Source organism: Ambystoma mexicanum, chromosome 13 (assembly GCF_040938575.1).
Source record: "Ambystoma mexicanum isolate Mex_15411 chromosome 13, UKY_AmexF1_1, whole genome shotgun sequence".
NCBI lineage: Eukaryota > Metazoa > Chordata > Amphibia > Caudata > Ambystomatidae > Ambystoma > Ambystoma mexicanum.
Window position 1 is genome coordinate 752,906,091 of NC_090938.1, and position 13,636 is coordinate 752,919,726.

General features: G+C 43.6%; 1 protein-coding gene across 4 annotated transcripts in view; it reads right to left on the bottom strand.

The window, feature by feature from the left end:
* The window catches only part of LOC138521903 (uncharacterized), a 154,498-nt gene that overhangs the window by 66,139 nt on the left and 74,723 nt on the right, over nt 1-13,636 (bottom strand). For all 4 annotated transcript variants that reach the window (XM_069635065.1, XM_069635062.1, XM_069635064.1 and 1 more), the window contains exon 2: nt 3,077-3,130. In XM_069635065.1, the coding sequence (XP_069491166.1) occupies nt 3,077-3,130 (54 nt within the window). The remainder of the gene's footprint in view (nt 1-3,076; nt 3,131-13,636) is intronic.

Sequence of the window (13,636 nt, forward strand, 5' to 3'; positions counted from 1 at the left end):
TCTATAAGCAGAAGGGGCTCTTTTATACGCTGAAGTTCTGATCTCATTCTATATATAAGCAGAAGGAGCGTTGTTATCATGAGCTGCAGTTCTGATATGTTACTCTCTTTCTGTATAAGCAGAAGGAGCTTGGTTACGATGAGCTGCATCCATGATCTGTCTCTCTCTATAAGCAGAAGGAGCTCTGTTATCACGAGCTTTAGTTCTGATCTCTCTCTATGTATAAGCAGAAGGAGCTCTGTTATCATGAGCTGCAGTTCCGATCTCTCTCTATGATTAAGCGGAGGGATCACCGTCATCATGAGCTGCAGTGCTTATCTCACTTTACAAAACTAAAAGGGGCTCTGCTATCATGAGCTGCAGTTCTGATCTCTCTTTACATATGTAAGCAAAAGGAGCTGTTACAATAAGTTGCATTTCTGATCCCTCTCTAGATATAAGCAGAAGGATCTCTGTTATCATGAGCTGCAGTTCTTATCTCTCTCTATATATAAGCAGAAGAAACTCTGTTATCATGAGCTGCAGTCTTGATCTCTCTATATATATAAGTAGAGGAAGCTCTGTTACCATGAGCTGCAGTTCTGATCTCACTCTATATAAAGTAGAAGGGGCTCTGATATCATGAGCTGAAGTTCTCACCTCTTTACTATAAGCAGAAGGAGCTCTGTTATCATGTGTTGCAGTTCTGACCTCACTCTATATACCAGCAGCGGGAGCTCTGTTATCACGAGCTGCAGTTCCAATCCCTCTACATATATAAACAGAAGGAGCTCTGTTAACATGAGCTGCAGTTCTGATCTCATACTGATTCTCTATCTAAGCAGAATTTGCTAGGTTACCATGAGCTTCATTCATGACCGTTATCTCTTGATATGCATACAGAGCTCTGTTATTGTGAGCTGCATTTTTTATCTCTAAATATAAGCAGAGGGAGCTCTGTTAACACGACCTGCAGTTCTGATCTCTCTACATATATAAGCAGAAGGAGCTCTGTTGCCATGAGCTGAAGTTCTGCTCTCTCTACATAGATAAGAAGGAGCTCTATTGACATGAGCTGAAGTCCTGATCTATCCCTATATATATATAAGCAGAAGGAGCTCTGTTATCATGAGCTGCAGTTCTGCTCTCTCTATATTTAGAATCAGAAGGAGCTCTATTATCATAAGATGCAGTTCTGCTCTCTCTCTGTATATAAGCAGAAGGAGCTCTGTAACCATGAGCTGCAGTTCTGATCTCGGGGCTCTGTTAGGATGGACTACCATTCCGATCTCTCTCTATAAGCAGAAGGGGCTCTTTTATACGCTGAAGTTCTGATCTCATTCTATATATAAGCAGAAGGAGCGTTGTTATCATGAGCTGCAGTTCTGATATGTTACTCTCTTTCTGTATAAGCAGAAGGAGCTTGGTTACGATGAGCTGCATCCATGATCTGTCTCTCTCTATAAGCAGAAGGAGCTCTGTTATCACAAGCTTTAGTTCTGATCTCTCTCTATGTATAAGCAGAAGGAGCTCTGTTATCATGAGCTGCAGTTCCGATCTCTCTCTATGATTAAGCGGAGGGATCACCGTCATCATGAGCTGCAGTGCTTATCTCACTTTACATAACTAAAAGGGGCTCTGTTATCATGAGCTGCAGTTCTGATCTCTCTTTACATATGTAAGCAAAAGGAGCTGTTACAATAAGTTGCATTTCTGATCCCTCTCTAGATATAAGCAGAAGGATCTCTGTTATCATGAGCTGCAGTTCTTATCTCTCTCTATATATAAGCAGAAGAAACTCTGTTATCATGAGCTGCAGTGCTGATCTCACTCTCTATATAAGCCGAAGCGACTCTGTTATCATGAGCCGCAGTTCTGATCTCAGTCTATAATTAAGCGGAACAAGCTCTGTTATCATGAGCGACAGTGCCGATCTCACTCTCTATATAAGCAGAAGGGGCTCTGTTATCATGAGCTGCAGTTCTGATCTCATGCTCACACTGCATATAAGCAGAAGATTGATTACCATGAGCTGCATTGATGATCTTTCTCTCTCCATAAGCATATAGAACTCTGTTATCATGAGCTCCAGTTATGTTCTGATCTCTAAATATAAGCAGAGGGAGCTCTGTTACCACCACCTGCAGTTCTGATCACTCTACATATATATGCAGAAGGAGCTATGTTATCATGAGCTACATTTCTGATCTCACTCTTTAATTAAGCCGGTAGGAGCTCCATTATCATGAGCTTCAGTTTGCATCTCTTTGCTATAAGCAGAAGGGGCTCTGTTATCATGAGCTGCAGTTTGTATCTCTCTCTATATATAAGCAGAAGGAACTCTGTTATCATGAGCTGCAGTGCTGATCTCACTCTCTATATAAGCCAAAGCGACTCTGTTATCATGAGCCGCAGTTCTGATCTCAGTCTATAATTAAGCGGAACAAGCTCTGTTATCATGAGCGACAGTGCCGATCTCACTCTCTATATAAGCAGAAAGGGCTCTGTTATCATGAGCTGCAGTTCTGATCTCATACTCTCACTACATATAAGCAGAATAAGATTGATTACCATGAGCTGCATTGATGATCTTTCTCTCTCCATAAGCATATAGAGCTCTGTTATCATGAGCTGCAGTTCTGTTCTGATCTCTAAATATAAGCAGAGGGAGCTCTGTTATCACGACCTGCAGTTCTGATCACTCTACATATATATGCAGAAGGAGCTCTGTTATCATGAACTACATTTCTGATCTCACTCTTTAATTAAGCCGGAAGGAGCTCTATTATCATGAGCTGCAGTTTGCATCTCTTTGCTATAAGCAGAAGGGGCTCTGTTATCATGAGCTGCAGTTCTTATTTCTTTACCATAAGCAGAAAGGGCTCTGTTATCATGAGCTGCAATTGCTATCTCACTCTATAATTAAGCAGACGGGGCTCTGCTATGATGAGCTGCAGTACGTATCTCTTTACTATAAGCAGAAGGGGCTCTGTTATCGTGAGCTGCAGTTCTCATTTCTTTATTATAAGCAGAAAGCCGGGCAGGGAGTGAGACAGCAAGTGAGAGGCGGTCAGTGAATGTAAAATCAGTACTATACCTTCATTAGTAGAGGGGCTACTGCTGGGGGCGCCGGAATGGCTGGAAGTAGAATCTGAAATGTACAAAAGAGAGATCAATAGGAGACCAATAAGGACCATAACACCTGTTTATTAGTGCAATTAATTATGTGGGTGGTATATTAATAGTAATTATTATCCTGTATTTATAAGTCAGTAAGGATGTCTGTGCATTGGGGGCTGGGCATGTGCCCGCACGCTCCAGACATATTGCCCAGACATCCTCACTGCCAATGGACTTAAAGCAGTGCATACAGTATCCCTCGCCTTTGTGGCTACAAAGCTGGCTTCCACACTCAGCCCCTCGATTCGCTTCACAAAACCATTTCCTGTGCCCCCCCCCCACCTCCCAGTAGCAAAGGCAGCTTTTGGTACCAGAGGGGTCGCGGATAATAGGGCACCAGTAGGAGGCTGGGGGGGCACACAAGGCAAGCACTGGGTAAAGAGGTATCTAGGGGGGGAGGGACGTGGGGTGGCCGGCCTCTTGAAAGATCAAAAGGAAGATTGAGGCTTAATACCATTAAAAATGAAATACGCCAGTCATGAGTTCAAAACTACATGTACAGTTTATTGGTCAGATAGCTATCTGGCTCCCAACGCCTCACAGTGTGTACCAGCAGACACCATGAGGGGAGAGAGTGCTGGACATCTCAAAAACATCAGTATTTATACATTTTTGCAACAATCCCGGTTACATCGTCCAGCCCCTCTCCAGGTTACTTATTCATTAAGGGATCGTAGCCAGTTCACATAACTAATACTGATTCAAATAACTATACATTGTTCGATGTTTACCTCAAACACTAGACATGTTTTTCTATACATTAAACACAATGGAAACAACCTTTGCTTCGCTCGGTCATGTTGGTTTTCCGTTTGTTCTCGTGCTTAAAGTTAGTCCAGTTTCAAGGAACGTACACAAGGATTTCTGCAAAGGTACACGGTTTCAGCTATTCAACATTCTGTTCCACTGTTTGAATGAGGATGACGCTATTGATACAGACAACATCTAAATTACTGTTCAGTTCAACTCTAGTTTAGCTCCAAGGTTTCTTAGTGCAGGACAAGCAATCCACTTTCAGCAACCTCAACATGTTTATCTACGTTGACACAGTACAAAGTTCATTTTTCTCTGCTGGAGCCAAAAACACAAAGTTTAACATCAGACAGAGAGCAGGAGTTAATCAAAATGGTGTATTACTTTAAAATGGCGGCATAGTCAGCCTTATTCAGGTTAATTCAAATGCGATTTTCAATACGATGCAAATGTGCTTAGGCCAATGTTCATTTCTAGTTGGTATTATGTGAAATATACTTACACCTTGTTCCCCCACCCTAGCTCCCCCACATTGGACCTCTCACAACCAGCCCCCCATTCCCACAAACTACAGTGACCGAGAGAGAGGCACACGCAGAAAAATGGCGAGGCTCAGGGGGGAGATGGGAGAGAGGCAGAAATCAAGAGACAGGGAGAGAAATACAGGGAGGTGGTGTGATGGACAGCAGTGTGAGAAAATCACACTGCACTGACGCAGAGAGAGAGCACGAGTGCACATACAAGACGAGAGAGAGACCTGACAACCTGGCCCTCACTCATCGAGAGAGAGGAAAGAAAGCGAGAGTGAGAGAGAGAGAGAGACAGAAATCAAGAGACATGGAGAAGGAGAGAAGCGGAAAGGAAGGGAGAGGAGAGATTCAGAGAGAGTGAGTGGGACAGACAGTGGAGAGAAATCAGAATGCACTGATGCAATGAGAGTGTGAGAGAGAGAGAGCACACATACAAGACAAGAGAGAGAGAAAGAGAGGGAGAGAGAGAGAGAGAGAGAGAGAGAGAGAGAGAGAGAGCACTTCACAATCCAGCTTTCACTCATCGTGAGGAGACAGAGAGGGCCAGACAGAGAGAGCCAGAAAGAGAGAGCCAGAAAGAGAGCCTGAGAGACAGAAAGAGTGCAGAGAGACAGAAAAAGTGCAGAGAGAGTGCAAGATGCAGCTAGTTATCATTATAATTAGATGCTTGTATTATTATTTTGTGTGAGTAATATGTCTAGAAGTGGTTCTGGAAATTCTATGATAATTAACATTGATTTAATTGTATACATTGTAATTTGTATTAGTAATAATAATACATTAATGTTATATTAATTATCATTATTATTATCCTTACCGTTACGTTTTACTGTATTAGAGGCATTATTGTAATTATTTTTATTTTGCGTATCATGTTCTTTTATTAAAGGGATCAATTTCATTAAGATTATTAGTAGTATTAGAATGAATTCCGTGAAGCTAAGTTGCTCGCCCTCTTTTGTGTATCCCGCCACTGGTGTCCTTAGTGACTGACGTGTACATTACTTTGTCTTTTACAGTGTGGTCTGCAATTGGGTTGGTCCCTAAACTGAAACTCGCAGCATGTAGGTATGTTACACATGTGGTATGATTGGTCTATATCTATCTGGCAATTCCTGGTGCTGTTAACCCCTTAACTGCCAGGATATTATTCAAGTCTATGCAAAAAGGACAAGCATACTCGTCCTTGGCACTTAACATGTAAAATATTAAAACTTGCATCAAGGATGGTGATGGGGGTCAGAAGGTTTGCTTGCACTGCACCGTGTCCAGCTGGCATCCATTACTTGTTATCCTGCTTCACATGTGAAGCCATGCATTTTGGGGTCATGAAATTTCTTTAATGGGAAATGCCACTGTCAGGGTGGAGTCGAGGCTTACGTAGTACGGAGATCTCAGAGTTGGAGGTAGGGAATTTTACAAACCCATACATTAAGAATTGTTTTATTCCTGCCTGTGCTGATAGATGCGGGGAGAAGGAAGCATAGTGAGAGGCAGAACACACAAAATAGCAATCTGTACTGCTGCCAATGCATGCGAATATTTTTGCCAGTGGTCATGCCAGCCAAATATTCTGCATCCAAACCCTCTTTCCCTTCCCTCTCCTCTCTGCAGCATTATTTTGGGCACACCATGCTGTGCCACCGTATGTATCCAGTAATATTTCCCCATATAAATGGTTGTTATACATAATGTCCCTGGGAAAAGGTTGTAGTGACATTATATATGGTGACCATATATATGGGGTCAAGAGGAGCGGGGGTCAAGGGGATGTCCCCTGCTCCCCTTGAAAAAAAAAATGCTCAATGTAATGATGGACCTGCAAAAAACTTCCATTTTTTGGCAACTTTTTTTCCAGGTGACATTTTTGCTGGGACATTATTACATGGAACCCTTTTTCCCTTTCAATAATGCCTCCACCAGGAATAATTTCAGAGAAACTGTGAGAAGATCCTTCATATGTTGCTTCTGGAAGTGAAATAAACACCTGGCTTTTTGTGAGAGATCCTAGTGCAACAGAATGTCATCAGGTGAGCACAGGAATATTCAAATGAATTAAGTAATTCTGCCTCTCAAAGTGAGTGCTGCAAATCAGGCTCTTTTTTAAATAAATGTTCCATGCCCAAAAGTATAGACATGCCAGCTGCTTCAGGTAGCCATTTACCTGAAGCAGCTGCAGTTTAGTGGTAAAAGAGCAGGTTCAAAAGTCACATGTCATTCCTTCCCACAACTGCTGGAAACCAAAGTTCCAAAAGGTGGAGGTGGCTTGTTAACTGTAAGCACCCCTTGTTTTAAAATATCATAATTGTGTTTCCCCAAAGAGCCTGGTGGCAGTCAATTAACACCTAAATACAAGGCAAGTTTTTTGTTTTTTTATGTGGTGCCAACTGGAATCACACAATTATACATCCACATGAATTTATGGAATTGCTTGTCATCTTGGTGGATAGTGACTCATTCTCAACAGGGACTGGAGTGTATTCAGGTTGTCTGGGCTGGCTGTGCTCAAAACAAACATGTGGTGTGGGACCCACGCAGGAAACCTTCGCTTTGATCCTCTGGGAAGGCTTGCCACATCCTCCAGAGAACAACAACGCTCTCTTGGGTTAATCTGGCAATCAGTGCTTCAGAGACTCTTCTTCTATCACACTGGTCACCAGGGTGCTGATTAATGTAGTCTTTTGAAGTAGGCAGACAGACGAAAGTGTGGAGGTAGACTATGCCAGGGGAGAGCTCATTGCAGAAAGTGGTCCCACCATCTTGGAATTTGCTAGGCCTCCCAAACTTCCTGTTCCTGTACTCACTTTTTGTAGACAAAGTACTTTGGGTGCGTTCTCACCATGCAAAAGACGCTGCACGTAGCAGCCTGGATTGCACTCCTTACAGAAGGCTAAAAAGGAAGCAACCTACTGTCGCCTTTTGCCTATTAAAGGGAGGCCATCCCTTAGTTTATTCATGTTTGGACTTCAAGGCAAGAAGGACTCACCTGGAAATCTGTAGAGGATACGTTATATTCCCAATTCCTCTGCCATAGAGGTGCAGGCAGAAAGCTCCAATGAATAGGCAACTACGCCATCCCAAGGGCGCATTTTGGAAGACACTGCTGTGTGCCAAGGCCTCTCTGTTACCAGTGCAGTAGAACCAGTAACCTGCCCACTAGAGGTAAAGGACCCCTGCAGATTCTGAGTTGCCGAGAGGCTCATAGCAGGGTCTCCAGGAACCAGGTGAGACCTTTTATCTGGACACCTGCATTGAATCATTACTTTGGCAGCAATAGACAGGTTCTGCCTCCTCTGCCCCCACACACAAAATACACTGGCAGACTATGTTGAAGGGATGGTAATCATCTGTGGACAAAGAAAGACAGAGGGCCCCCAGTTAGTATAGTTGTGAACCTAACACAGAACTGTCTTGTATTTATCCCATTTTGATTTATGGTTTTATGATTTCTATATTTTTATGTTGTAATATTTTTGGTTTTTATCCTTTCTTCATGTGTTTCTGTTTTTTCTGTTTATATTGTCTGTTTCTCTATTCTGTGTTTTTCATGTTTTTTATGATGACTTTGGTCCTTTGGGCTGTCCCCCTTCCTACATACAACACCCACTTGGCATCCTGGCTTTCTCAATTTATGTTCTTGAGTCATCTGGGTAGCTTTGTTAAAGGGGTAACCCTTTCTTAGGAGAACAAGAGAAGGGGGAAAACTGGAGCAACCAGACCCTGGCAGATTACAAGGCTGGCAGATACCACTCCACACCCATTATCACTGAATTCCCAGCTGATCCTGACACTGATGCATGGCAATTGTTAGGCAGAATTGTATGCAGTACCCTTTGGGAACACCACACACAATTAAGACTAAAAGTGACAGTACAATTTCACCTTTGGTACAAGCCTATACTACACAGTTCAAGTGGTAGAGGTAGCGGAGCAGCCAGACTTATCTCAAGAGTAAGTGAACAGTAATAGGAATTACACAAAGGACAGCAATTACTATGATTCAGGCAAACACTGACTCAAGGTTTTCAAGTAAAAGAATATACATTTATTTCACTCTTCAGTTGTATAACATTACACTATTATAAGCAAGTCAAAAATCCCAATCTTAATACACCACACCACTTCCCTTAAATTCCAGACAAGTTAAGCTCACAAAATGAAGTGGGAGCAAAATGGCACTCAAGCAATTTAAAAGGGAGGGAAAAACAAAAGTAATTTGAAATTAGATCAAACCAACAGGTAAGTACGCAGGGCAGTTGAACAAGAGGGACTTCAATGAGAAAAGGCTTAGGGCCAAAGTCAATGGGTCAAAAGTCTTTTTCTCAAGATCACACAGTTCAGGGTAGTTCGCGGTAAAGTTTGTGGCAAAGATTCCGGACAAGGTTGGTTGATAGAAAAGTTAGTTCAAAGAGAAGAGAAGGACAAGCCCTCGGATTGGAGAAAGATATCAAACACTTTCACCGCGGTTGAATGAAACGGACAAACAGATTTGCAGAGTACCTTAAAACGGAAAGGGAGCTGTAGCTGAGGCGGCCATTACTGGTGGTTCCTGCAGGCTCACGGTTCCTGAAGCGACTGTCGGTCTGACACGAAGTGGGAAGACTGTGTCAGTCTAGAAATCCAATTTGAGACCGCAAATGCATTTTGGTGGCCGTGGGCCAACCGTCTCATGCACGATACGACAGAATATAGGTTTTCGAGTTTTCCAATGAACGGCCATTTTGATGTAACAAGAATCGCCATTTTGTTTTCTAACCATTGCTCATTGCTTTCTGTTCCTATTGCTTCGCAGTATATTTTCTGCTTACACTGCTCGACTGTGGAACATTGTTGTCTGTATATGAAAAGGACAAGGCCACAGGGCCGTAAGGATAACAAGAGTTTCGCTGAAACACAAACGTAGGCAGCGCCAGGAAGAATACCTGGCTCCCTCCTTAATGTAGCCTTGAAGCAGAGCCGCAGGGCATTTAATCATTTCACAGCTGCCAGCCAGTCTCGTTATATGATAGAATATGTTAGAATAATACCGCTGAAGGCTTCAATTATGCTTTTCTAACGGCCCCCCGTTTGCTGAGCCGGCTAAGAGCATGTCGCTCCCAGGACACGAATAGCACCTAATAGATAGCAAGGTCCGGAATGCAACTCCCCCTTGTATGTAGTTCGCTTCGAAGAACAGAAGCGCCGTGTTCTACTCAATAACCGAAAGATGCCTACGCACTCACAAATTGCAAATTGTTACTAGAATAGATGTTTGAAGGTGTCATAGTGGTCGGAGATGTCCATCATCACACCAAGTTCAAAGAAACCCAATGAAGAGGGGTGTTATACATGTCATAGCTGATTGTTTGATATGCATTTTGTATATATGTAACTGATGTATGTAATTCACTCTCTTGCGTCCCTCGAGGTCTAGAGATACACGTTGCGGGGTGTGAGACCGAGTTGGCCAACTAAGACTTTTGCATTTAAATAAAAACCCTAGCTTTGGGAATACAACCTCATGTCTGGCGTCTCTATCGTGTGTGGTGACCCGCCTTGTTTCCATAGATGTCAGGGAACCCTAGGGGCCCCTTTCAAGATGGCGCCCGAATAGGGACCCTCCCCCACTTGTTCCTTCGCGTAACGTTGTAATTGAGAAAGGCAGAGAATGGCGAGGACGGGAAAATCGAGCTGGGATCAAGAGGTGTTCGGGGCGCCCTGTAAAAGTGATGAGAGACTCCTTTGCAGATCTGCACACATATGATCCCTGATCGACGTGCCTGGCTAGAGGACAAGGAGGCGAGGGTCCCGAAACGAGGCGGAAGCCAAGAAACGCAGACACGACATCCTTTAGTGCGTCAGTATACAGACGACTCGATTTATCAGGTGAGTCATTCCCTGATTCAAAGCATCCTGATATTGGTTGAGAGTTGACTTTGCAAAATCAAACGCCCTAGGTAAGGTTGATTAACCAAGGGGAAGGTTGAAACATGCCTGGGGTATTGTCCACCTTAGCTGGGTTTTTCCGCTGTGGTAGACAATCTTTGGAAAATGGCCAAATTGTACCACCTGGGGGAACGCCGGCATATGAGATGTATGTGAAGTATGGAGTGGGTGCGATAATATTTTGTGAGACTTGGCATAGGCAAACCAGAAAGCAACAAGACCATCAGTGGCCAATTAATGGTAGTTTTGAGATGGCGAGAATAGATAACTTGGAAAGGGTGTTAATAAGAAAGAAAGCGCGTCCTGCAGCATTTGAAACTATTAAAGACTGGAGAAAGGAAGCAATGCTCCGATTTAAAAGCAGAGCAAAGCATGCGCGCAGGAATAAATCAAAAGGTGAGGTAGCGGAAGAAAAAGAAGAGGAGGAGTGGACTGAGAGTCTAAGAAGGGCAGGCAGGCGTGACCAGTTGAATATAGAAAAGATATACCCACAACGAGAATTACACATGACAGATGAATTGATAGAAAATATATTGACCCATACAAAACAAGGCCCAAGATCAGAAGAAAGACCAGATACATCAGTAGCTATTTCCCAGACCCCGCCGTAGCTCAATCTCCCCCTCCGGTAGCTCAAGCCCTCCCACAGCCACAGGCCACGCACGTAACACTTCCTACTAGCCAACCAGGCCCACAACAGACACTCGCTGTTCCCATTGTCCCATCCGCACCTCCCGCTCTAGACACAGACTCGGTACCGTCCGTTCCTCCCGGGGTTGAAGTTGAAACCACGGGGGCAAGAGGCGAGACTGACCAACGGCAGTGCACGAGGGTAACCCGCAGCGCAATCAGCAAGGAAAGGAAGGTGGAATTGCAGCAACAGGCAGAGATGTATATAGACGGGAATGATGGGGCGGCAACATTGGCTTCGATATATGACTTTCGTATAAGCAACGAAAGACAGGTAGTGTTGGAATGCATGGGTGAATATTTGGTGGAAAGATGGAAACAGCTAATTGGGAAATTACCACCGCAGTGATTGTTAGATTTGAATGCATTAGCACGCTGTAGGGAAAGGGATGAAGAAGTAAGAGAACATGTGTATAGACTTTTTGAGCTTAAAGATGAATTAGATAATGACTATGCCGAAATGTTTACTGCACCTGGGTACAGGAGTAAAGATATCGGGAGAAATAGAAAGGAAACTGTAGAGCCATATATACAGCGACGACATTCGATGTCATCAGTACAAAGGGGCGACAAGTTAAAAGTATGTATGCAAGAAGTGTCTAGATGGATGTCAGATCCTAGTATTCCCACAATGGAGATACACGAGATATTTGATGAATATTCCATGCCTATGAAAAGAAAAGCGCTACAATCAATGGTTGAACATTTATTAGATAAAGATATAAAAAACGAGAAGGCCAGCCCGCCTAAAATAATATATAGGAGAGCATTAGAACGAGGGACAGGAGAAACAGCCCTATCATTGGATCTGGGAATATTGTTGCATCTAAGAGAAGGGGGCGGGACGGTAAGTGGGGCATTTCCTATGAGAGAGGTCCCACCTACCTTTGTGCCCAAAGTGGAGGTTCCCGCAGCGGGCAATGTAGCGGCGCAAGTAACACCAGCCCATTACACCGCCCAATACATGCATGTCCCCTTTTCCAGACAAGAGGTGAACAACATAAAGCAGACGATACCGGATATAAGAAAGAATCATGCAGGGTTTTACTAGGAAGTATAGTCCTGCCTACAGTCATCCGTGCTTACCATGGGTGATATAGACCTAATATTCCCGGTGATTCTGCCAGCAGATATATGGAAACAAATAAGGAAGGTAGATGATGCAACGGCCTTTGGTGCCACATGGGCGGACTTGGTAATGGAAGACAGGAATAAAGCGGTTGGAGGAACACCAGGACCGAACCTGGCGGCATTACCAGCACATATAGTACAGAAGCTAAAAACAATTGTTCCAGAGAAGAGAATCCAATGGGACAAATTGACTGCATGTGTACAAGGCAAAGATGAGTTGGCTACAGATTATTTTAATAGATTTGAAGAAGTATTCACAGACTTCAGCGGGCAGGATGTGGGTTCAGAAGCAGGGAAGAGGTTATTTGTTGACAAATATGTGAGGGGGTTAAAACATCCAATTCAGGATCTAATAATGGCATCAGAGAGTGCATGGCAAGCAAAAACGGTGGGCGAAGTACTGCATATGGCCCAATATTATGAGCGCAGAGTGACTGCAGGAAAAGAAAAAGAAGAGAGGGATAGGGTAAATCTAAAGACAAGGGTATTAATGCAGCAAGTAGTAGGACATAATAGAGGGCGAGGGAACGCAAAAGTAACGGGTAGTTCGAATATGCATGGGGGAACAGTGGGGCTGAATCAGTGTGCATATTGTAAAGAGGAAGGACATTGGCGAGCGCGATGTCCGCATCTACAGAACAGAAATCGGTCTGGTCAGAGGAGACAGCATAGAGGACACCCAGGAGTGAATGGACCAAACAGGAATAATATGCAGCAGCATCATAATAACAGAGGTAATCAAAACCAAGGCCAAAACCAAAATGCCCCAAACCAGAGTCAGGGACAGCAAAATCAACAATATGGAAATCCGAGTGGGGGAAATAGAGGGAAGAGTGGAAATGTTTTTGATACACAGCCAAAACGTATTACAGTAATAGTAATGATTACACATCGGACAATGTGCTATTTCCCCAATAGGACAGCCCAGGACAGGGGTCGGAACCAGTGTCTATTCCCGTGAATCAGAGAGGACCCTACGTAGAAATGAGAGTCGGGAATGAGGAACACCGCTTTCTTGTAGATACAGGACCACAGAAGTGTTCAATAGACCATCACTTGGTTCCGAATATACCACTGTCAGGGCAAAAGAATATTTCCATAGGGTTCACAGGTACACCAGTCATAAACCCAGTGTCCAAATCAGTCCCAGTTACCATAGGACCATTTACCGAACATTGTCCTTTCCTTCTAACAGAAAATTGTGGAGAACATTTGTTGGGATTAAATTTGTTGAAAAAACTAGGTTCTGTTATACATGGCATGGCAGACAGAGTGTTTCTAACGATATGGCCACACGATGCCCCTGTGTCAGAATTTATGTCCGAAGCATTACCAGGGGAACTAAGTAGAGTACCAACCTGTATATGGGCAAGGCATGACAACGATGTGGGATGTTTAAAGATAGAGCCAGTAAAGATTATTTTAAAAGAAGGTGTTACCCTACCGCA